At 36.2% G+C, this 25,933-nt stretch overlaps 1 protein-coding gene and 3 long non-coding RNA genes across 11 annotated transcripts in view; 2 read left to right on the top strand and 2 right to left on the bottom strand.

Annotated features, from left to right (window-relative positions):
- The window catches only part of prdm16 (PR domain containing 16), a 190,527-nt gene extending 181,799 nt beyond the window's left edge, over positions 1-8,728 (bottom strand). For all 7 annotated transcript variants that reach the window (XM_066690763.1, XM_066690765.1, XM_066690766.1 and 4 more), the window contains exon 1: positions 8,596-8,728. In XM_066690763.1, coding sequence (XP_066546860.1) covers positions 8,596-8,632 — 37 coding nt within the window. In that variant the 5' untranslated portion in view covers positions 8,633-8,728. The remainder of the gene's footprint in view (positions 1-8,595) is intronic.
- A 94-nt stretch (positions 8,729-8,822) lies between these two features.
- Positions 8,823-14,308, top strand: LOC136713631 (uncharacterized). 2 transcript variants are annotated; one of them, XR_010804962.1, is made up of 2 exons: positions 8,823-9,084; positions 14,060-14,308. It is a non-coding gene; the product is annotated as an uncharacterized LOC136713631 (long non-coding RNA). The 2 variants fall into 2 exon arrangements; XR_010804963.1 differs by lacking the exon at positions 8,823-9,084 and adding an exon at positions 9,544-9,608.
- Positions 14,309-19,729: 5,421 nt separating this feature from the next.
- LOC136713675 (uncharacterized) overlaps positions 19,730-25,933 on the bottom strand; it is a 67,599-nt gene continuing 61,395 nt past the window's right edge. Inside the window, exon 3 of the long non-coding RNA XR_010804970.1 lies at positions 19,730-20,011. This is a non-coding gene — a long non-coding RNA (uncharacterized LOC136713675). The remainder of the gene's footprint in view (positions 20,012-25,933) is intronic.
- Positions 20,478-25,311, top strand: LOC136713824 (uncharacterized). The gene is made up of 3 exons (XR_010804980.1): positions 20,478-20,648; positions 23,683-23,774; positions 25,173-25,311. It is a non-coding gene; the product is annotated as an uncharacterized LOC136713824 (long non-coding RNA).

Genomic DNA, 25,933 nt, shown 5'->3' with positions numbered 1-25,933 from the left:
TACCATATTGAATCCCTGAATCTGTGTTTATTAATTTTATATTTCTTATACTTTGGTCCAGCGGACTGTTTTTGGTTTGTAAAACTTTGCCCTACAGGTCTAGATTCTGGATATCTCTCCAGTTGAGTTTGTTCCCAGTTCCTGAGGGACCGAGCCTTTTGTGCCGTATGCATTCCAGACAGAGGAGAATAGATGTAGCTTAATCACAGGATCGGTATAGCCAAAATTTATTTTGCTAACAATAAACCCTCTGCACTCTCAGACTGCGTCCCATCACGCCAATACAATCACAATATAAACCACCTCGGTGACATTACCAGGCATGTGAAAAATGGCAGGTTTTTAGTATGTATTGTTCACACGCTCATGTGAAAGTCTGTCCGTCTCACAAAGAAAACTAAAGCAAATAATCAAATGCTGTATTCAGAAAATAAAGCATGGGTTCTGTAGAAACTGAGCAATATATATTATATCTTGTCTGCATGATACTGGACTCCTTATCAGCATTTCCAGGGAACAGCAGGATTAGACTGAAGGGGAGAGAGTGCATCATGGTTAGGTAGTTAAAATAAATAGTTAAGATAAATATTTGCACAAACACCTCAGTCAGTCAATGGATTCCTTTATTTGTCAGAGTAAACAAGCAGGAACAAATCTGTATCTAGAAAGGATGATGTTATTCCCATCTTTAATTAGATTTAACTTCTCTGTAGTTATTTGTGTGTGAGAATAAATGTGAAGACACCCACTGCGCAGCAATAAAATAATGTAAGACTTACTTCTTTTGGCACATATGCACTTACACATATCCCAGACATAGTGCAGTACTGGTTGTAACTTGATAAGCTCACGGTTAACCCTGACGTGGGTTGGCTGAAATGTAATGGCTTTTGAGCTGAAGTCTGTGTGTGCATATTTATCTGTAGCTTTAATAGTCCTTTTATTTTTTGTTTAGGGTAACACTTATCATGTTACATTATAAAAATCAAACCTTGAAACCCCAGACCATGCATTAGTTATAACATGTTAAAATACACATAGATATCTGTTAAAAACACTACAGACTGCAGTGTTAGCGCACACACACACACACACACACACACAACTGACAACAGCATGAGCGTGAGAACAAAAGCAGAACCAAAGACAGGGATGCAGCGAAGCCCGGATTGACAGATTTTTGCTTCTTCTGAAAATCCTGCACAGACAATGATTAGCACTGGCACTGGACTCCAAGTTAGCCACACACACTCGCAGTTGTGATAAACAGGGCTGGTAAATCTAAGGACATGCAGATATTGTATAAAGAGTCAAACAGTGACAGAGCCGAGCAAGGTCAAGCCCAGACTACTTCACCTCCAAAGACCACAAGACACTTAAAACAACAGTCTCAGGTGGATAGTCCTAGCACTGGGAGGGAGCTCGACGCCAATTTCTACTGGCAGTACTGCATTACCACTCAACCTTTCCACTTTATAAAGATTGGGGTTAACCTAGCACAAAAGTGAACGCTCGGCTCCACTCGGCAGCGGCAGTTTCCCTACCTGCTCCAAACCCTGAAGTCAGAAATGATCCTGCACACAACGGGGTGGGCTTCATAGGACAGCCCTCCCGAAAGCTCCCACTGCTGCACAGAGCCCACACCCCACCAGCTACGGCCCGGCTTTCTCACCATTAACATATACTAACAAGCATGACATTGGTTTGCAGGATGGTGTAAATGAGGTTTTGAACGCGCCACAAAATATGACTTGGATGGAGTAACTTGACTCCCAAATATCACAGTGTTTCAGATGCTGGTAGGTGTTTATTTCCCCCCATCTCTCAGCTTTAAACATATACATGCTTTTTTCTCATTTTGTAAATCACATTTTTAAACCAGTTCACTTCATCTCGCAGCAGATCGATGTCTGTAATGGATGTGTATTGGAATGGTTGATTATTTAAAATGGGATCAGCAGCATATATTTCTTTTGTGCATATTTTTACACTGTACACCAGTTTCACTGGGACTATACAACAGGGCATACTCACAATCACAGAGGAGATATCTGAAGAAAAGGAGTATCTTATTCAACAGTTCAAAGCTGTTGGTAATGTATTCCTTAAACAACTCTTATGAAGAGCATTTCAATTCATTGTAAACATACTTCAAAATAGAGTCACACCCTCAGCTTGGAAGGAGTGGAGGAGCACAGGTGAGCTGTTTCAGGTCTCTGGGTTCATTATTGATTTGTTAATGACATGTTATCTACCTTTAAAACAAACACACACAGAGAGACAGACAGACACACACACACACACACACACACACAGCATTTCTAAGCCAGACCTTTTCTTTTCCAGTATGCACTAGTTTCCTTTAATTCAATATGCGTCTTCCGCCATCGAATAAATAGTATTCTCTAAGGGTCAGCTATCACAAAGCTCAAACTTTTATTAAGACCTCACAGCTCCCTCTTAATAATGGCTCTCTGTGTGAGGGAGTGTTGATAGTTGACGATAAGTGCCCAGACGATATATTTACATAATGACGTAATTTCTTCTTGTCAAGTCACAATTCCAAGGCTAAGCTCCGTTTAGTTAAATAGCATTTATAAAAATCACTCCTGACAATTGGCCAACAATAATTGTATTAAATTAATAATTTTTGGAAGTGTATCGTGCGTTAATACTAAGGCAAGCTGAACTAAAATTATTTTAATCAGTTTTGAAAAACAATGTTGAAGGTGCTAAAAACAATATAAAAAAAGATTAAAAGAAACTAAAACTCAGTCTTTATTAGGATTATTAATAGTAGCGGCAGTAGGGAATAATAATAATAATAACAATAATAATAATAATAATAATAATAATAATAATAATAATAATAACATATAAATATAACATGTAAATTGAAGGATAACACTTTCTTGGCTGCGACTATAGTTTGAACCACACACTTATTTCAACATGCTGTATTAGCAACAAGACATATCTTTTTTTTCCCTATAAAACAGGTTAGCATATGCAGTTAGAACAGCTGTCAGAACATTTTTAGGAACCTTTTTTCCAGAAGTTCCTTATAATGATTTTCACCCACACATTTATATACGCCCAGTGACAATTAGTGTTGTATGTTTTGTTGTTGTTGTTGAGCTAAGAGATATAATTACAAGAATACATGTAAAGGCATGGGTTCGACTATATATGCACATCATTCGCTTGCTTTAGAAAGAAGTCCATAGACTCACTGAAATCTCTTACATCGACAGCATACTTTAAATATGTAGCCGGTTATTATGCAATGATATGCAGGTAAAACGGGTCTACAGGTGTGTAATACCGGGCTATTACAGACCAGCACCGCTGTTGAGACGCACTGAGGCATGAGGTTACCCCTCTCCAGAGATCCGTGTGAAGTAAGTATGAATATAAACACAAGCATCAAAGAGAGTACACTAAATATATATATATATATATATATATATATATATATATATATATATATATATATATATATATATATATATATATATATAAAATAAAAGCATCTTATCTCAGAAGCATGCATTCAATACAGAATTAACAACGTATTGAGCGACACGTTTCCAGATCTGGCCTACTGCAACACAGGCACTGTAAGCTAAACAACCAATATGATGTGCTTTGCTTTTAAACACAATAATAAGAAAGAAAGAAAGAAAGAAAGAAAGAAAGAAAGAAAGAAAGAAAGAAAGAAATACGCGCCGTTTATTTTTCTCAGGACTCATAACACCCTCCACCAACGCTGCGACAAGAACTGAGCTTTATTTCAAAACTGTTTGCAGGGTTCATGGTTCAATTAAAATCATGTTCAAGTGGCATCCAAGTGCGAACGAAACTGAACGTTCAAATACGATTATTAGGCTATTTCTACTAAATAATAATAATAATAATAATAATAATAATAATAATAATAATAATAGCGATGAAGGTGATGTTACAATGGTTTAGCAAGCGTATAGGTATGACAGAGAGGGACTTGCACATACCTATAGGTTCGTGTGAATAAAGTGTAGGCCTATCTGGGGGTGATGGAGGCTGACTGTGACTCTGACTAGGGCAGCTCTGTCCTTTACCTTGCATTTGCTAAAATTGTATTTCAAGGTACAGCCCCTACCATTACCGTACATCGTATTCAGCCGCGGACTGCTATAGGGTACCCTTACAATCAATAGTCGTTTTCTGTTCTCCATCATGACATCTGAGATGACACTGCCCCAAACTACACATACAGATGTTGCTGTCGTTGAAGAAGTGCTTTCGCTGCATCCTTGTCCTTCTCTACCCGTCCTTCCCCAGCGTGAAGAGACCCCGCTTCACACATCCATAGCACCAAAAACCCACCAGAAAAGTCAGGATTCATGGCTTATTTCACAACAAACTGCTCTTTGGATTAACATGTCATTACATTTAGTAAGCGACGTGTTTGTTCTTGTCTACCTATAGGGTGCAAAAAATGCCAAAGTGTTGGGCTATAGAGGCCCATGTATCGCTGCATCCGACACAATAAAACAGCACAATTAAAAAGAGTTTCTTCACTCAACCAGGCAAAGCAGGTATAATTGTATTGACTCTGAAATCCCTATAAAGTTCCCAATAGATCTAAAGCAAACAGGTTCCTCTTAGCACAATAAAACGCTCTGTTGCAATTAGAGAAAAATGTATTTTGTTCTCTGTTCAATATGTCTTTGCTCGTTTTCCTTCACTTTACAGGTAAATTGATTTGGAGTTTAGAGTTTACTTCTTTCACTTTTTACCCTTGTGAAACGTGCCTGCTTTGCATTAGTGTCACCGGTATGGTAGCTCAGAAAGGTCCCCTGTAATTGCTGTAAAGGAATGATTACAATAAAAAAGAACAAAAGAAAGAAAAATAAACTAGGTTTCTGTTTATCAGGAAATTGTTAACTAATAGATATCCAACCTGTTTAACACATACTGGTGATGACTGCATGTACTTTAGTCTCTTAAATTCAATAGGTTAATACATTTGCATAAATTAAAAGACAATACTAAAACTAACTGCAATCAGGTTGGCATGAAAAAATAGCTGCTAATAACCAGAAAGTGTGTATTACACAGAGAATATCTATTTACACAACTTTTCACACGTCTGATCCTTTAAAATAAACAACTCCAACGTTACAAAAATACATTGAACCTGTTGTGTTTTAATGGAGCGATAAACCGAAGAACTGTAAAAATCCCCGACAATTTCGATAACAGAATCAATTAAAAAATTAAATGTGGCAAATTTAACTTTGCATCCATATACTCACTCACAACACAGTCTTCACGTACAGATATTAATGTTAGATAGACAGATAAGATTGATGGATAGGATTAATTTAAAGAAAATAATATATATATATATATATATATATATATAATTTAATGATTTGTCATATATAGCGAGGTTATTATGATTTGTTATTATTATTATTATTATTATTTTATATTACCACTTCTCGTACTGATTTAATAATATAATAAAATACATTTACAAGTTCGCAAGGATTAGGATTTACTTTTTTGCAACGGATTTATGAGAATTTATTTTGCAGCAGCACGTAGAATACAAAACTAATTGGAGACTTTTCACATGTGCCTTTTGATTCATATATAGATAGATACATATAGATATATATGCTACATACAGATAGTGCATGTGAAGGCGAAGTGCTCAAGTCCCCAATTATTTTTAAAGCCCTCTCTTACTGTAGAGGTGAAGGATCTGTAATAATGGCTACAGTTCATCGCTGGGACTTCATCCGTCTCCACATAAATTAAGGAAAATGTCCAAAGAGTCCCTGTGGATTGTGTTTGAATTTTTTAAACTAAGCCGATGACTTAATCTAGTTCGTTTACTTTATTTTCAACGTCCGCACACCTCTTAATAAAGTGAATAATCCTGTGTTTCAAAGTGTACTTCTCAATACCTGTAAATACGAATGTCACAGTTTTTTTAGTAAAAAATAATACTGAAAACTAAGTCACCTATTACTAGAGGCAGCACGCGTACTAAATTACTGTTTAAACGTTTTATTTTCTTCAACATTATAATAGAAAAAATAATTTTAAAACAATTTGAGGGTCATTCAATCAGTTAATTAATGTTTTTAACCAGATTATTATTATTATTATTATTATTATTATTATTATTATTATTATTATTATTATTATTGATCCAATAGTCTATTTTGAAAGGCAGACTAAATATCATTTGGAGGGAGGGGGCTGGGAAGGAAGGGGGCATACTGTGTACTGTCAAATCATATAATATATGCTGCGTTTGGGGAACCTTCGCTTAAGACATAAAAACAAAGGAAGAAAGAAAATAAAGAAAAAGAAAGAAAAAGAAAAAGCTTAATCGGTCTCTCGCCATTATTTAGTCACTTCTTTAGTCTATTAGTAACCATATCTCACGTTAGGCCACTGGCTCTTACAGATTTTATAAAGTTATATTCCCCCTTCCAGGACAACAACTCTCCTGGTTCTCCAAAATATCGAATCTGTTTAAACAGGAGAGCATTTCAGAAATGAGCATTTTCTCCAGCAACACAATCCATAAAGGGAATTGACCCCGGTCTTGACATGGACACGTGTGCATCGCTGAGTTACTTAAAACAAGAAGTTTAATGAATGCAACAGTACAGATAATGAGGGTTAACAACGCAGAAGACATTGGTAACAGACTATAGAAATAAAGTCAGAATTGGATTAGTATTTAACTCTACATAATCATTCATTTCAAGAGGCCTGTTTAGTCAATACAAAAATAAACACCAAATAACAATTCCACCTAAAATATTGAGGAGCAAGGTCCCCCCTGCCCGCCCGTATTATATTATATATATATATATATATATATATATATATATATATATATATATATATGTTTGTGTGTATGTATGTTATGTATGACTAGACATAGTTGTACATGTGGATATTGAAAGGTTAACTCCCAGTGGGATTCATTATACAAAGTCCACACACGTCGGCAAGTGAAACATGCATTTTTAGATAAAATAGATTTTTGCAATATGTTTTTGGAGGGTTTTAGAAATACGTAACAGTCTTTAAATGATTTTGTTTTCAGTACTTATTTAGAAACATCCAGACGGGTTGTTATAGATTTGCCGGTAACTATCAAGTACAAAATAACTTAATACAGTAATACACATATATATTTTTTATATATATATATCATAAATGCAGTTTATTTTTCACCAGTCTGTAAAAATCTCTACAAGTATAATGCACAATAAAATTTAAATGTGACGGAAAGAGATGAAGGAAAACATTTCCACTATATTATTTCAAATTAGGTTTAGTTTCCAAATAAAGTACTATACTAGTACTGCTCTGAATAGCCTGTTAATCAATGTGCATTCAAAAATCAATTACAACATTGAATCATTTAAACTTACCTGAAAATAATAAATAAATATATCAATAAATAAAATCGCGTATCGTATCTAATCCGGGTAATGGTCCATTGTACAGAAAAGTAAATAGCGCTTGTATGGACAACAAAAAGCAAAAACAAAAGCACACAAAAAGCAAATATCGGTGAATGTTTAGCTTATTGCAAGATGTTTACTAGTACAGAAAGGCTGATACACATTCATTCATAAATACTGCAAGACAGAAAAAGCCTATCCATTACACAACATCTCCGAGCGCGGTGAGGACTTCACATTAGCAAAATAAAAGTAAAATTAGTCTATTTAGGAAAACAAATGGCTTGACACGATAGACTTAAAGGACTCAAACTCATGTCCCATGTGAAATACAACGGAGATAAGCAACACAGTCCAGAGAAATGCATTTTCTTGCACCACGACCATTATTGATTGCCATTCCCAGAAGGAAAACCAGCACACAAATGAAACACAACGGCCCAGGGAAGAAGAAAAGCAGACGAAAAAACTTCCATAGGTGCAATTTCTTGTGAGGGAAAAAAGGCAGAGGAGGAAAAAAAAACTCCACGAATGCATAGCCATTTTTGCTACCATTTCTTTCTCCTAAATAAGTTGTGCCTGTGAGCTGGGCGCCTGTGCGCTTTTGGAGACTAAACCGCTTGGTGCCATGAGCAGTGCTACAGCGCCCACTATTTCAAAAGCCAGGGATATTATTTCACAAGACTTGGACCGACTCAATAAAAAAAAGTTACTATCCCTTTCGTCAACTTTTAGTTAACTTTCGTTTTAACGATTCTACCCAGTTTCAAGCCTCCTCGTACAGAAATCGGTGAAGCTACATTGGCTTGGAATTACGATCTACCTTTATTCTCCTCTTATTCTCCGTCCGCTTCATCTTATAAAGACATTTGTAACGTTGTGAACTAGCAAAGAGCAAGAGGCAGCAACAGCAAAAAAACAGGGTGGACATGCAGACTGATGTCTTTCAGCTTTCAAATTGTGGTGAGGATAGCACAGAAAAAACCAATACAAGGATAAAGGAGCGCTTCTCGCAGGACCTGCTCTATGAAAAGGACACCTTTGTGGGTCTGCACGACCGCTCGGAGGATATAGTTCGCCGGGTACAAGAAGGGAAAAAAGAAAGACCTACTTTTGGCCAGTTTTCTCGCCCTTGCCTTGGATCTCATCTTGTCGGCTTGTAGATTCCTCTCGTCCTCCTTGAGCCCAGAAGCAGCAACAACACTATCTTCATCTCACAAGCATTGTCAGTTTGGACACCTTCGCACATGCGCACAGGCCGTTCAATCTGACACCCTCGCCAGGGCCAAAAAACTTTCCAATGTATTCATCATCATCACTTTTTGTCCTATCGTCTCCCCTTTAGATCACTTATCTCGTCCCCTCCTCCTCCTTCTCTCTGCACCATCCCGGGCTCGTTTTTCCCCTCCCGGCTGCCCCTTTAAGAGCAGTAACCCTTATTTTGCGCAAACCTGTGCGCTCCGGGCTGGAGCTGGACACTGCAGGGGATGTAAGGTCAAGGTCGCATCCCTGTGAGGTTAATGTTTATAAATCAAACACCGACCTCGCAACATTTTAAATCATGAAAAAGCAAAATTACAGCGTAAATCGGGGATACCAGGTACAGTATGATGTTGCCATTCCGGATTCACGATCATTATTATAATTATCATTATTATTATTATTATTATTATTATTATTATTATTATTATCAATATTATTATTTGTAATATATTAATTTAATCGTGTTTTTCATTATATGATGTTTGTTCAGAAATGTTGCATAAGACATTTGTATTTGATTGGGTCAGTTTTTCCTTTAGTTTTACCCACATTCCCCATATTTTATTGTTTTATTTTTTGTCTGTTTCTTTTGGTACTGAGGCTTGTCAAATGTTACACATTCACTCTCTCAATTTTAACTTATGTTGGTCCTGCCATTTACAACCCCTTCCCTTCAGTTATTTTTGACACCATTAATTAAGATCCATCAATAGGTTTAAGGTAAAATGAATAGCGCCTATGGTTTTACAGAGATGATTTAGTACCCTGGCTATGCGGTCACTCCGTTTCATATCTTGCGCAGCAGGCTTTTTGCATTGTATACATTGTGCTGGGAATACGACCAGAGGTGCTGGATTTCAGGTGGGTGATTTCTGTACAGGGCAATCTTGGCTTTACCGAACACTAGGCTACTTATATATTTTGTATATATGCATATATCATATATATATGCGTCATATCCTCATAATTCAGTGTAAACCTGAACATTTCCACATCGGAGAGATTATATCCTCTGTTCACAATAAACAGTGTTGTTCAGCAGAAAGGTGCCGCTAGCCTCCTCGAAGACAATTAACCACTTAAGCGTATTGATGTGGTAAGTATCACTTTCCGTTGCACCTGTTTTATATATGCCTCTATGTGATATATATATATATATATATATATATAAATTAAAATTCAGAGCTGTTGTTGTATCGGTAGGTGTACTGCCTTCCTTCTTTGAAGCCATCTGGCTTTTGTTGGAAATACGAACTATAGTAACTACAGTAAAAAGAAGAACAATTCTCGACAGGAAGCCTACACCATTTAAATCCAGCTACACTGCATATATGTGTTATTATTATTATTATTATTATTATTATAATTATTATTATTATTAATAATAATAATAATAATAATAATAATAATAATATATTACTAAAGTTTTGAAGCTAATTTAATGTAGTTTAAAATTAATATTGCACTTTCTTTTATCTGCATAAAATGTAAAAGAGTTCATGGACCGATTCCGCACACAGATCCACACTATTTACCCAGTCAGATCCAACAGTCTTCTGCTTTATCAGGTCATATACGAGGTCAATGAATAATTTCTCTGTAAGCAATCTGAAATCATGTTATCCGTATTTGAACTAAACATGGCGTGCCTTCCCAAAATGTTTCCAATTTAACAGTAAACGGCTCTTTTCTATATTAAGCATCTATACCCTTTGTCTTAAAAAATACACACTTCACAAACATTCTAGTGTCTTAGTTTCCTTCTTGTAATTAACATGCTAATTATGTAAATTGTGTTAATTTCCTAACCTCCATTAAGACTTTGTGATGCCAGTATCGTCAGGGCTGATTATTATTATTATTATTATTATTATTATTATTATTATTATTATTATTATTAGTGGTAGTAGTAGTAGTAATACTAATGATAATAATCAAGTCAACAATAAATACATTAAACTGCTTCACGTGCATTCGATATTTTAAAGTTACAAATAAACGAATTATTATTTAAACGATTGTGATTAAATGTTTCCTGTGCATGTTTTATTCGCTGAAGTACTGAATTCTTACGTGTTACTATAGATTACTATAGTTTACTATAGCCCTATATATAACACGTATACTCGTTTCATTTGTTACATGTATAAACACAGTAGTTCCGTTTTTTTGTTGTCAGAGAACTTTGTACTGAGACAACTCATTTTATTTATGGATTTGTATACATTTTGGATTAGCTGTTTGTCAGTAAGTAAACACTGTTTCTGTTTTATGTTGTCATCCAAGTAAACATCCTGGCCTGAATGACAGAATGTATGCATGTCATTGAACAGGTATGGACAGATATGCAATTAATGGGGTCATACTAAGCCTTGATGCAGGGTTATTATTATATCTAAGCATTGCTATTGTAACATCTTCAAAGTCAGTCTTTTAACATTGCATTAAGGTTTAAAAGTCATAGTTTGTGTGTATGTAATTTCTACCTTCATTCAATAAACAAAACATTTTTCCATACAGTTGTTTGGGACACCTATGTTATAAATATGGGCCCATGGCAGGCCACGATTATTTTAATGAGTAACATTACACACACACACACACACACACACACACACATACATATATAGCGCAGGTGAATCTTAATATTGATCCCTCTTTATCGTGTTGGACATTTCGATCTTCAGACCCACAGTACGTCTGCGTTTCGTCCTACTGATTACCACTCAATACATAAATCAAATTGATCTTTATCAATTTAGTAAACAGGGTTTTTTTTCCAACCACACTTGCCACCCATGGGTTAAACCCCCTCGCTTGTAAAGCCCATCCAATGCCATTAAGAGAGTAGTTGTACTTACCCTTAGCTCAGGTGTGCCGCCGCTGGGACAGTGCGCCTCCAAACATAGCGAACACGATCAGGGCTTAACACTTTGACCCTTAATATAGAGACAGACCCATATACATGGTATATGTAAATTATTATTATTATTTTTATTATTATTATTATTATCATTTATATATTACTATTATAATCACCATCATCGTCATCATTATATATCGCTTTCTTTTCTTGCATACAAGGTCTAAATATGGTGAAGGTGCAAATTATTATTATTTTTAGTAGTAACATTATTATTAATACATATATATGAAACAAATGTGTGAAAATGTTATTCCTTTCTTCATTCTATGGTGTTTTTTTCTGTAATTATACAATATGTCGATCTCATTCATAACCCTTTAATAACGTTTTCATTATCTATATGTGCTTACCTAAACTGCGCGGATGCTTTTCATGTATTCATGTAATTAACTTAAAAATGAGCAGCACTGGCTTCTATAACTAAAAGCCAAATCATAAAAATATACCTCCTCTTACCTTACTAATTAATTTAGGAAGCTGGCTAATTAGGACAGTACAGCGTGGATGGAAACCCGATTTGTTACTTTTTGGTTTGTTTAAATGTATGGACATGATATCTCTAATTTGGTAGGGCTTTAATTGGAAGGTTTCAATTAAACTAGGTTTTAAGACCGTTACCCCAAGGGTCAGGTATTTTACTCGGGGTCAGTTTCCGACCCATACAATACAGAGGGATTCGTCTGTTGTTCACGAATTGTTTAAACAGCTCCGGACCAATATTTTCAATAAAGGGGTCAGAATGGCATCAGGATGACGTCGACCTCCGTGAATTGCAATTATGCTCCGTAAATGTAATACCACTGTTGATTCTTATGCGAAAGTGTTGTGTTTCATATCAATATGAAATAAATAAATAATAATTGCGTCATTTTACGCTTACAGGAGCTTGTATTAAATGCAGAACAGTGTAATACTATAAAACAATACACCACACATAGGTCAAACACGTATAAACGAATGGTGCATGCAAACGTCAGTAAACTTGTATTGTGATGGTTTGTAAATATTAAAATAATATATATATTTTTAGATGTTCTTTTGAAGACACCTTTAGTGCCACTAAATACCATTTAGCGCACTTAGCAGTGATTTAGTGAAATGTGGCTGTCATTTAAAGAGTGACAGATGATTGGGGAATATCGTCCATCTCTACTATGATCAAGATTTAATATGTACAATTGTGATTTTTGTATATGTGGAAAATAACCACATGAATTGAGCAACACATATACGAAATTGGTTGTTTCTATACCTCACGAGTGCTTACAGAAGACTTGCAAGGCTGTAATAGGTAATGTGCATTTTTCTTACATTGCCCACTTTCGCATTGGCCACACAACACAATTTCAAATGAAGAAACACCTGGTTTGAGAGCAATTAATTATTAATTGAAACTCTGCTATGGAAAAGTCGCTCTAAAGCGCGCACTGGTTGGGAACCGATTTCTGCGTCATTTACGCGTTTGGGTTTTACAAGCTCTTGGAAACCTGCGACTCTGTTAAAACACACATTTGGAGTATTTTCTTTCCAGATTGTTGCCATTTTGCTGTGGTTTGCTCTCAGGAAGGTAGGGATGCTGGCCTTGTCCCCGGAAGAGAGGTGCTCTACAACCCAGGCCGCACTAATATCCGCTTCTTTGCCTCCTTTACCATCATTGACCGTCTTCCCTGCAATTTATTACCCCGATTAATTAAATGAAGGCTAGGATAGAGGCAGCACTCCACTACCCAGCAGCAACACACATCTACTCAATAGACTCTCAGTTTATATTATTTTATACATGGTTACATTAGCAAATAGTTAAAAATGTTTACTTGTGTAACCAAAACCAACAACGATATATTTGTGAATATGTATTAATCATTCATTCATTCAACCATTGAAAACCACTTCAAGCATAGCTGGTCACTTCCATTTGTGCCGGTCAAAGCATTGTACGGATTGGTTGGATTGTAAATAAATAGGCCTACATAGATACATGCAAACATACATACATACATACATAATACTGAGAGTGAAAAGCACAAGTAAGTAACATCATCAGGCACTTCTGTTTAAATATGCCTTGAAAATGCATTTTTAATATGTGATTATCGTAGTTATAATACAGTAAATTAAAAATTTGTATCCATGCCTTGGCTGAATTATGTGTGAGATGGATAGATCTGCGTCAATTATGACACAGAATACAGGAGATATATGCAGTTCCTACCGATTATTGTATTGCACAAAACAAAAACACAACAATTGTCAATAGGTCAAATATAAAATTGTAAACTTTTATTATTATTATTATTATTATTATTATTATTATTATTATTATTATTCGGTTTAAATAGTTTCCTATTCGTAACAATACATGTGGTAACCGATTGTTTTTTTGCAGAGGGGAAATCAGAGATGGATCGTGGGGCTGAGAAGAAAGGGAATTTGAAAGCAGAGTGCGAAGAGGAAAAAAAAAGAGAAAAAGCATCGGATTCGTGTGGTCTGCAGTCCATGTGGATTTCTATCCTAACATATTGAAATTGAAGCTGTACCTCCAGAAATGTCTTACAGTATAGGCCGGGGATTATGTGCTATAGGCAGATAACATCTCGGTTCATTACATACCAGCAATAAAACCCTGTCAGCTACACTTGCTGTCGTGCTTTAGTCGATGTGGTCAGAATAGATCAAAATACAAACATGCAATGAGAAATATAGGTTAATGGGCATGCACTGTAAATGCTACTGCTACCTGGGCCAATGCAGGAGCAGCTGGTGCTGGGTAGGAGAAATGTAGGCAAAAAAAAACCAAAAAAAAAAACAGCCATTTCAAATATCTCTCCTTAAAACGCCTACAGCACACACATGCACACCTATACGCACACATTTAGAAAGGTCCATTTACAATCCTTTTGCGAAACAGTTGCATTACCTATGGTGGCGCTATAGCTTAAGGGTACTTAAATTCCAAACTGAAATGGTGGCATTTTAACTTCCCTTTAATGCCCATTTAAAATAGGATATACGTCCAGTAGTAAATAACACTTATTCAAGATGTAATTGGCAATTTAAAATACATTTTAGACATAAACAAAGGGTCAGATTTTCGACGTTGTTCAAACTGCCCGTTATATCAATGCACTACTGCAGCAGGCAGTTTGCTCAACGTCTACACGGTGCAGAATATGGACCAGTATGTCACAACGTCTGTCATTATATTTGTTAAGCGCAGAGATCGATGTGGAGATTTCCCTCTCGTTATTGTTGGGTTCTGGGTAAAGATGTGAAAAACACACAGATCCCAGAAGAAGGGTGTTGCTTTTCCCTTGAATCGCAGGATCGAGTCTTTTCTTCTCGTCTGTTTAATGAAGGTGTACAAGCGGCTGCGATGAAGCTGGCTTGGTAATTATTAGCCTTTAATTGGGTTCAAGACCTTGTACGTCTGTGGGAAATGGGAAATGGGAAATCCAAGTATTTTTTTTCTCCTCCAGTCTTCTTCTGTTCCTTCTACTTCTACGTCTCCTTCTTACGCTTCTTCCTCCTCTTCCTCTTCTTCTTCTTCTTCTTCTTCTTAGCTGTTCAGTCGATATAGAGAAAGTGCTCATCATGCTTCAATAAAGACAATCCTGTGATGCTTCCAACTTGGCCACTGGAATTGGGACGGCAGGGTGGTATATATCTTAATATGTGAATGTTCAATTGACGTTTTTTTGTGTGTGGTAATTTTATTAGGTTAAATTAATTGTTTAAACTTCACTCTATTAATTACACTGCAGACGGCATGCATCTAAATCCCATAACATCATTCATTAACATTAGTTCACGCTGATTTCTTCAGTCAGTGGATCACCAGCACAACACATGTGTTTTTGCAGTGGGTGAAATGCTTGTTCATTTTGATGACGTTATCATGAGATGTATTTAAATATTCACTTTCAAATGCAGTGTATATAAGCAGACTGCTCCCAATGCCACCACACTGTACAGAGCAACGCATTTCCGCTTATTCTCTTGTAGCTAGAGGCTTCATACATATGATTTATTAGCAGGTAACAAGTCGGAGCCTGCTATAGGGTACAAAGGTTTATTGAAAATAGAAAAAAATGCAATTATTTAAACATTAAAGTTACGCAAACATCTTGCATCATTCTCAGCAAACTATAACTTATAAAACTTGTCGTGGTTATTATTATTATTACTATTATGATTAACTTATTATTATAGTGCATTGATTATTATTTGTTTGCTTTCTTAATTACTAAAGAGTGGGCTATATTATGGCAAGGGTAGTTTAAAGTAGTCTTAGACGCTCATGTTTTGAAAGAAGTGACCGCAGAAGTACCAAAGATTACACAGCGCAGTGAAAACGCCTTCTGTTCAAGAAAAGCCCCTCCGACACTATGGCTGCAGATTAGCAGCACAGCTGCACACAAAGACACACACATTATCAAAGATACACCAGGTTAAAACAGGTCGCTGTTAAATACAATTACACTTTTTGTAGCCTAATGTATACCAAAATATTTGTTAATTTAATATTTATAGTAACACATTTTGGAGTTTTTTATGTTTAAAATATTCGTTTGTACCTCTACCCCTGAAGCAGTCTGATCACTGTAAATGTTGTCAATCAAGAAATGCAAGTCAATTTTTACTCTGTCACAGAAGATGGCAGCAGTCTGCTGTGAAAATTAACCATCAATGTATTTTTTGCAAACGGCATGCTTCGTGTGCTGTATTTCTAACGTTTTATGACAAGGGCCTGTAGATATACATGGCCTGTGCATGATGAGCAAGATCTGTTGCCATTCCTATAGTCTTGGTCATTCAAAGAGGCAGTTTTTTTTTTTGTCAAGCCCAGTTGGTTAAAAAAATCATAAGCAAATGCTGCACTGAAAGGTGATATTCTATTAACGTCCACGTATTAAGCAGTATTTTGGTTTCACTTAAGCAATCAATTTGTCGGCCCTCCGATTATTAAATGTGTTTACAGCTGCTCAGGCTTCATCCCAACACCACTACACGTGTGCGCACTTCAGGGATATAAAATAATAATCTTGCATTCTCTCTCTCACACACACGCAACCACACCCACACACTTTTTAAATTCGTTACGTACAATATTGACTTTAAAATATCATTTTTAATCCGAACTGGGACTAAAACCGTTTACAAAGGAATTTTGAAAGAAGTTGCACATACAATTATAATACCAAACACGGATTACGTGTATTTTACTGTACAATAAAGGAAAGTGGAATTAAAAATTTCTGGAGACTAACATTATCATTAAGAAACAATATATTAATGAATGCACGTTACGACCAATAATAATAATAATACAAAATACTTAAATTAAGACAAAGTTATGAAACCTTCATTATAATGAGTATATCAGTTAATCTATGCCAATGTATGAAGAGAGTTTATACGAAAATGTTAATAAAATAAAACACTGGATATACAAATATTAGCAAACAAAATGTTGTGCTTTACCTCGCTATGTGAGGACCGCTATTATTATTATTATTATTATTATTATTATTATTATTATTAATATTATTATTAATAATAATAATAATAATAATAATAATAGCAGTTTTCAAATATAACTCCCTAAGGCCGGGGGTCTCACTTGAATGGACCCGAGATCATTAATCCGATAGCAGAGAAAAACAACAGAGCTGCACAACCAGCAATAAAAATGCACAACCAAAGAGCGCCCGGGGCAGGAAAGAAAATTACCCCCAAACTAGAAGTGACCTTAATATGATGTAATCAATCAAACTATCCACAGGGACCCTCAGAATCATAATCTTAATTTTTCAGGGTACAGGGGGAAAACACTTTTAACTCTTTATTACTATTCATTAAATTATTATTATTATTATTATTATTATTATTATTATTATTATTATTATTATTGATAATAATAAATATGATTAATGTTGATATTGTATCCGATTTAAACACATACAGACAAACCGTGATAGTTATGTTTGAGTTTTTTGCAGACAGTATCTCCTCTCCTAATATTTAAACACTGCCTGTGTTAAAATGAACACAGAATCTGATGTCCATAATTAGAACATGCGATTAGCAATTAAAAATAAAAATAAAAACAAAAAACATATACGATCCAAAATGCATACAATTAGAAATATAAATGTGACATATTTAAGATTACCTAAAGGTGTATTTCACATGTATGCACTACAGTCTGAACTGGTATTGAATCGTGGTCAGGTTACCATTTTGAAGCTTCATTTGAGAATACATACATAAATAGTTTTGTAAGTGTAAACAGCATCGATTTTGAAATCTCCGAGGAAAATACCATTGAATTGTTAAAGGTGTTTTTTTTTTTTCAACGGAAACAGACAGATATAGACTGATAAATAAATAATCAGATAGTCAAAAACTGAGAAAAGTTACGCTCGAATCATTAAACCTTTCAGCTGTCAACGATCAATAAATACACACATGCATATATTGGCAGCCTTCTCTGTGTCGACTATATATGCTGTACTATTACGTGTTATGTTTTGTCATATTCCATACTGTCCATAATATGTAGTTAAAATCATTAATGACATTAATAAATAAGGATGATGCAAAATCAAAAGAGTAAATACACTATATATAATTACGCCTTCCGAATAATAATAATAATAATAATAATTCAATTAATCAATTCCGAAGTCTACCTCTATGCAACACCCTGCATCGTGCACCTGTACAAAACAGCATCGCAACAATATTGTCCTCCTTCCCTTATTGGTCAAAGCAACCAATTAAACACAGTCTCCCTTCATTGTACAGAATCAGATAAAGGTTAATGACACACGTCCGTATCCGAGACTTGCTAGACGCCACCTATACGTGTCTGTAAGACTGGGGAATATGCTGCTGCTTTCGTTATGGGACACTGTAGGTTTCAGAAATGGGGGGGACCTGGAGCTGTACATTAATTACACTGCTGTGGTGTAGATCCATGAGCAGAACAGAAAGAGCAGTGATTAAATGAGGAAACGAGTGACGGTGAAAGGGGTGGTGAGTACAAAACAAAAAAAAAATCACACATACACTATGGCTTAAACACCACCTGTGCCATACATTCAGAACCAGATCCCAGCCCCTCTGTGTCTTGCTATAGAAAACAATGTCTGTGCAATAATGTAGGGAGGTTTATTGGTTTACTGGTGTCTGCAATAGTGTTGCAGATACAGACTCGGTGATATTGGCTCTGTACACCTGCTGTTCCCCTCAGAGAAAACAACCTGTATCCCAAACTGTCAATGACACAACAGGCGCGTCATTTTAAACTCGTTTTCCTTCGTTTTGAACTGATTTGGATGCTGGTACAAAACTCGATAATGCACTTAAATTGCTAATATATAACAATTCCCTTTGCAACATCCAAACAAAGAATACAATTCAAATGATTAGTTAATTATTATAATAAATCAAAGACCACGTTTTAGGATTGTTTAGTAAATATACTGCTTCTTAATAGCTATGTATTAATGCAAGTTCTTCAATACATAAATGCATTGATATAATGCCTTGTAAAATTTACCCAAATGGTTGCAGTTCATTTACTGGAATGGAGGTTGTTTGAAATTATCTTTACAATTATTATTAACAACCACCACCACCACCAATATTAATAACAAATTATTGCTAAACGGTGTCCAATGTAAGATAACTTAATGCAATCATTATATGAATTGGTTTTTAGTTCAATTAAATGCTAAAATAGTCAGACATTAATATCATAACGTAATAACTCGTCAAAGCGTGATAGTCCATAGTTATCTGAAAGTTGTGATTGCTGAATAAATATATGTTCTATGGAAGCGTTCAAACCTACCTGGAACTGTTTATATGGGTTTCATTTCATTTCTTTCATTTTGTATTGCTGCGATGCCATACGTACTAAAAATGGAAACTCTTCAGAATTAAATAGTTAATCAAATGTCTTTAATTTATTAATGAGCAAGTCACACAAATTAATGAGTAAATACTCTCAGGAGTTTATGAATATGGTTGTAAACTGTAATAGCACACATACACTGCTAATTAAAACAATATGATTTTAGTAGTAATACTAATAGTAGCAATACTAATTGTTTAAAGGAAAATGCTGCATTTTAAACCATTATTTATTGTCACACACACACAGTAGTATTTGAATACCGAGATTCATGAAGATTGTCTGTGTCGCTTGTCCGAGATCTTGGTAGACTGTCTGTCATCCACATCTGCTTGAAGGCACTCGGGCACCTATCCATGGAGTATCTTCTCTCTGGGGAGGGGGGTATGATCTTCTTCACCATCCTCTCATCCAGGCCTGGCAAAAGAGTGGGACCCCTCGTAAGTATACTGGAGTACAGGTTGACAATAACGATGCCAGGGTCTACTGGGTTATCCAAACACACCACCCCTCTCTCTTCTGGCGAGAGCCTCTTCTCCGATATACTAGTCTTGTCCAGTTTCTGGTTCTTCTATCGTCTTAGCATATTGACAGTCTCCAGCTAGACCACATCTGCACAGTACTTGACCATTGTCAACAATAACAGCAGGAAAATCCAAGTTATGGTTGATCTTTTATTATTATTATTATTATTATTATTATTATTATTATTATTATTATTATTATTAACTCTTAGGATTGTTTAAAAAGACATTAATTAAAAATGAGGGTTGAATATAGGTTATACTTATTATTCATACATTTTCTTGTTTTGTGACGGTTCGCACATTTGAAGTGTGGTTGAATGAGGGGAAGTTGGTATGAAAAGTTAATATTCAAATTCCCTGCCATCATCACATGATTAATAAGGTTAATAAGTACTTAATGTATCCGTGTTCTTTGTCAAGGTGTCCAGGATGATCAGTAAATGCACGTTGCTTATAAGGATAAAGACACACACATTGATGGATGCTTCTGATGATCGGCATTTTAGGACTGTGCAGTGGTGGGGCAAGTATGTTCACAGTCGTATTTGTACAAATGAATGGATATGTATTTGTATATGTATGTATTTAAGTCCTGCTTGTACATCTGCAATGGCGTGCATCCTGACAGCATGATTAATGTGGCCTTCAGGGGTCAAGCCAAGCTGCAACTTTTCTACCTCGCCGGAGCTTCAAAGCAAACACGATTCCCAGCACTTCCTGGAAAGCTTGGCCGCAAATGAAGTGGGGCAGAGCTGGACGTTAATGAAGGAAATTCGCAGTTTTACCAATTTCTGGATGACGGGACTGGAGTCGTCTCCTTAATTACATGAATTAATATCACAAACAGACGTTCAGAGAAAAGGGGGAGAAAAGTGTCCAGAGATGGAAAACAGCTGTATTGTGACAGTTCCTCCCATAAGTCCATTAATAATGTATTTGTAGGGAAGATAAATAATAGCTTGCATACGGGGAAAGAATGGGGGATTTGTATAATACAGCCAGAACAAAGTTGAGTTATTTAGTTTTCTTTGAGCTATAATTTCATACTGGTATGGATATTTACAAACAACAAAAATACAAAGAAAGAGGGGGGGTTACCTCCCAACCCATGGTAATTGTTATAATCATCCATAATAATGCTTTAATTTACCCCAAAAGGGAAGAAAAAAACTTATAGAAGGTATATATGTTGTGATTCCTAGTTAATATTGATTTCTCTTTATCTATAAATATATATTTTTTCATCTTTATCTTTCTATATCAGGAGATATGGCAGTGTACTACATATGTTTTCTCACTCCTTCAATGTGCTTATTGTGCATGTTTGTTTTAATTATATTGTGATATGAATCGTATCAATGATTAATTATTTTTGTTATATGAGAACTTCATAAAAATGTTCAACTGTAACTAATCATTAGTCTCCTGCTTTATTGTTCAGGAATTTAATTTAATTAAATATTTGTTAAATACTACTAGTAGTAATTGTTGTTGTTGTTAATAATGATAATAATCATAATTTGTAAAGATAGTATCTTTACATAAGGCACAGTATCTCACATATTGTTTTCCTGGCTGAGATGGGCCAGTAGGTCATTGCTTCTCTCTCTGTTTAATCTTCTCTGCTTATATACACAAACAACAACAACAACAAACTCAAACAAACAAAGCTGATGAACTAGTTCTGGGTCTAAGTGTCAAAACCACAAACTCACACCTCACTGCAGTGATTCGTGCCAAGTCTCTCCTCGTACATTGTAACCAGATGGAATGACTGATCGTGGCTGGCTTCCTGAAGTCATGTCTGTTAGGAAACAAGAATACCTATAGCCTATTGATATCATATGACGTCTCAACTATAGTATAGAGCCTTCAGATCAGTCCTCAAGAACGCACCTTCAGAGCATTTACTGAAAATTGTAAAATACCAACACCTAAATATTAATCAATAGTAATAATAATACACACTTGCTGACTTTGCAACTTTTGATCTGATTTTATTGCTGTATGTTCTGACATTCAACAGGATAAAGCGCACATTAAATTATCTAAGGAAAACTTCACAGATCCTACATCATACAAGTTAGGAAACTTCTCAAAATATTGTTTATACATTTCTTAGTCTCAGATATCATCCTAATTCTTGAGTTGTGTAATTTTCCTGTCTCGCTTGCCTGTCATTTATTGTGGGAACTAACATATTTTGAAATAATATGGGCATTCAAGGTTCATCCATACCAAATATTGCTAACCTCATATAGAGAGATGATGTTAACAGAGACTGGATCCACCCAACTAACAGAACAGTGCAGTTCTTGTACAATATATATAATTATCATTCATATATATTTTCTTTAAATTTGAATGCAAGCAAGTGCAGCACAATAAGTAATCATATTACAGCTACAATCAGTTTTACAGTGAAACATTTGGTTGAGAAATACAGGGCTGCACTTTTGAAAAATAAAACATTCTGATCTGTAAAATGGTGGAGCAAATACTTTGTTAAGCTAAGACAATAAAAAACTCCCAAAAGGTCGAGTCACTTGGCACCGAGAGAGCCAACAAGGCATTCCACACTTTGATTTCTTGTGAATCTCTCTTTGTTTGGTTGCCTTTTTCTCGCAGTACAAGAGACCATGTTATAGAGAGGGTATCTGTCTGTGTGAACAGGTCATATTTTCCAGGTCTGCTGGATTGGTTTCACTGCAAAATGTTTTCTCATTATCGGCTATCAATGATCCGTAAACCCTTTTGTGGTAGTATCCTAGCAGGGAGTGAAAGTTTATAGTTCTCAGGATGACATTCAAGTCTTTTGCAGAGTTCACCCTGCCACTGTGAACCTGGCCAGCACAGGTACGGTGTGTGTGTGTGTGTGTGTGTGTGTGTGTGTGTGTGTGCGTGTGTGTGCGTGTGTCTGTCTTTGCCTTCTAAGTTCTTTAATTAGCAGCAGTCTTGCCCGTTGAAATATGCAGTTCTGACAAAGTAATGGCGTCAGAACTGAAGATATAGTTTGTGAAGATGTTCCAATAAAATTCTAAAGCAGATCACTGTTTTTTCTTATGAGCTACTGGGTTCCCAAAAAGCTGGGCTGGTATGATCCAACATATTAGACTGTATTACCTTGCAATGAGAGATTACTAATATGCATTTCTTTATTGGGTATTATACACAATTCACTTTGTCTGAAATAAACACGGTACATTTTAAATAAATGGAAGATTAGCAAGTGTTGTCCACTTCACTTATTCAACTCGCTGTCACTTAGACTGGACTGGACCTCTGCTGAAATGCTTCCTGGGAGGAAAATACCTGCCTATCTATCTGCATACAGGCTTTCCTACCTATCGACACATCTCTCCATTTAAATGTCCGAGCACAGGACTAGTTACACCGTTAAAAAGGCTGGCTATCTAGTGTGATATTTCACATTGGTGCTACACATATAGTATACATCCAGTCCCTTGTGTATGGGATATGGAGTACCTGCGTCTGTTGGCTGGGGGTTGGAGACAAAAAGTAGGATTTATTTATTTATTTGCGTGTTTATTTACTTTCTAGTCGCCATCCCGAGCTCTGCAGCCCAACGCACACTGGAATCGAGAGCCCAGATGGACCGGAAGAGAGGCAATGAGACTGTGGAACAATGGGAGGTATGATTGAGGGCTGGTTTAATGAAATGCCATCTCTGCAGCTCTGGATACTAACAGGTTGTCATCCTCTGCTTTCCAGAGAGCACACATGAAATCCCCGAGCATGCCTAATAATTCCATTACCACGGAGAACACCCACAGTATCCTTTGAAGCAGGCGTATTAGTAGTTTATTGACATGCGTTTAAAATTGTTACCATTTGGCCCTCTCTTCTTCACACTGGAGAACAGAATAATAAACCCATTCTCCACCACTAACTCGTAGCTAGGGGCATGCATTTTTTATAACTTTATAGTTTTATAGTTTGTTGAAACAAAGAAGGCCTTTTTTCTGAGCGCTTTTGTTTGCTTGTTTGTTCAATAAATCGTGTTATTACTTGCTCACGGCCAGTGGTGATTTTTCAGAAGTTGCCAAGTATATTTCGGGAATATTTGCTTGTGTCTTTTTTGTTTTGTTTTTTTAAAGCAGACAACCACTTTGTTGTTTTAAATTCGCCAGATTTCTGGGTCAGATTGGCTTATTTGTGTTATGATCATGGAGTAGAAATTCAAACAAATGGGGATTTGCTTTAGTGTTCTCTCAACAAACAATCACTGCAAGTTTCTAAATACTGTGCCATTTGTTTTGTTGATGACAAATAATAATAATGCTCGATGCTACCTCTAAATATTAAATTCCTATTCCATATTCCTGCTATGCACAATGTTCATTTAAAACTAACACATGTTGCAATTAACATCCATTTTAGTTTGATAAACATATCCAACACTATAAAATATGCTTGCTTATTTATTTTTGTATATAAAGGCTGCACTTCTAGATATATAAATGTATTGTGTTTCACTAAATATATACAGTAGCTTGTCCCATAAGGCAGAGGGAAACTGCTCTTTCTGCTGTGTTTGTTTTTGTGTTTGTTTTCTTTAGTCTACTGGGCCGTTTTGGAAACATGATCAGGTTTTCAAGACGCTTTGTGTCAATCTGACACCAAGACATTAGTTCACTGCATGTTTTCATGTACAGTATATTATAGCAGCGCCTGTATATCTCCGAACAGCAGTACCTGACATGCCGTCATATTTTAGGATAGGGTTACACTTTTGTCTTGGCGGCGTGTAACACGACTCTACATTGTAGCCCTTCTTTGAGAGCCTCACTAGACTCATTTGGCAAGAATAACAAACAAATGAAAGGAGGCTCCCGCCCACATCAAAGACACACACTGCCCCTATCTGTCCTGCCATCAAGCGGACAAGTCGGGGCCTCCAGCGACACTGCTGAGAACAAGTGAACGTAAATTCCTTTGCAAAACACTTGAAATTAGTGCTTAATGGTTTATAAAAAAATAAATAGTGTTTCAAAGCCCCTGTGCCTGACATCTTATTTCTTTTACACCAGATTTGTAACAGAATCTTTGAAAACTGAACCAGGAGTCTTTCTGTTATGTTGTCGTATTCCTGGAGACAGCGCTCCCGGAAAAGCGATCAGGGAGGCTCTGCTCAATCAACGGCACGGCGCTGTCGCGGGATGAGAAAGAGAGGCACAAGAGGCATCAAATCATCCATCTCCGTCTCTTGCTCTGTCAATACATGAGCTGAACCAGAATCCCCACGTGGGTGGAAACTTTCTAAGGAAGTCAAGATCCGAGCAAAGCCGAAACCGAGACAACTCTGGTCCCGTCAGTCCGGTTCCTGTCATGCACACCCCTCGCTCTGTGACCCCAAGTCAGTGAAATCATAATTATGACTTTAATAACAGCCCTGGTTAGTGTTATGATTGCTACGCATGACACCAACATAACACAAATCCATCACATTTTGGCAACAAGGTCCCCACTTCCTTTTTGAGAGTTGCAGCATGGAATTGTGGGAATGTTTTGGACAAGGTGATGAAAGAGATGACAATTGATATGATCACTATTGGACAGTGGGTGTAGGCTCTCAAGGCCGACTATCTGATGTCACTCCCAGCTGCTTTAGCAACGCTCAGCTCCCTACAGTGATGCAAAGGACCTGTCCGCAGCTGGCATCTCTCCAGCAGCTGCAAGTGATGTCAAAGGGACTGCGGCCCTGAAACCACGCCCGGTGTACCAGTGGAGGTGGACATCTTGAAAGTAAATGCAGATGATTCCTACTTTATAGTTTAAAAACTTGTCAGGA

Source organism: Amia ocellicauda, chromosome 18 (genome assembly GCF_036373705.1).
Source record: "Amia ocellicauda isolate fAmiCal2 chromosome 18, fAmiCal2.hap1, whole genome shotgun sequence".
NCBI classification, from domain to species: Eukaryota; Metazoa; Chordata; class Actinopteri; order Amiiformes; family Amiidae; genus Amia; species Amia ocellicauda.
This window is presented reverse-complemented; position numbering and strand designations above follow the sequence as displayed.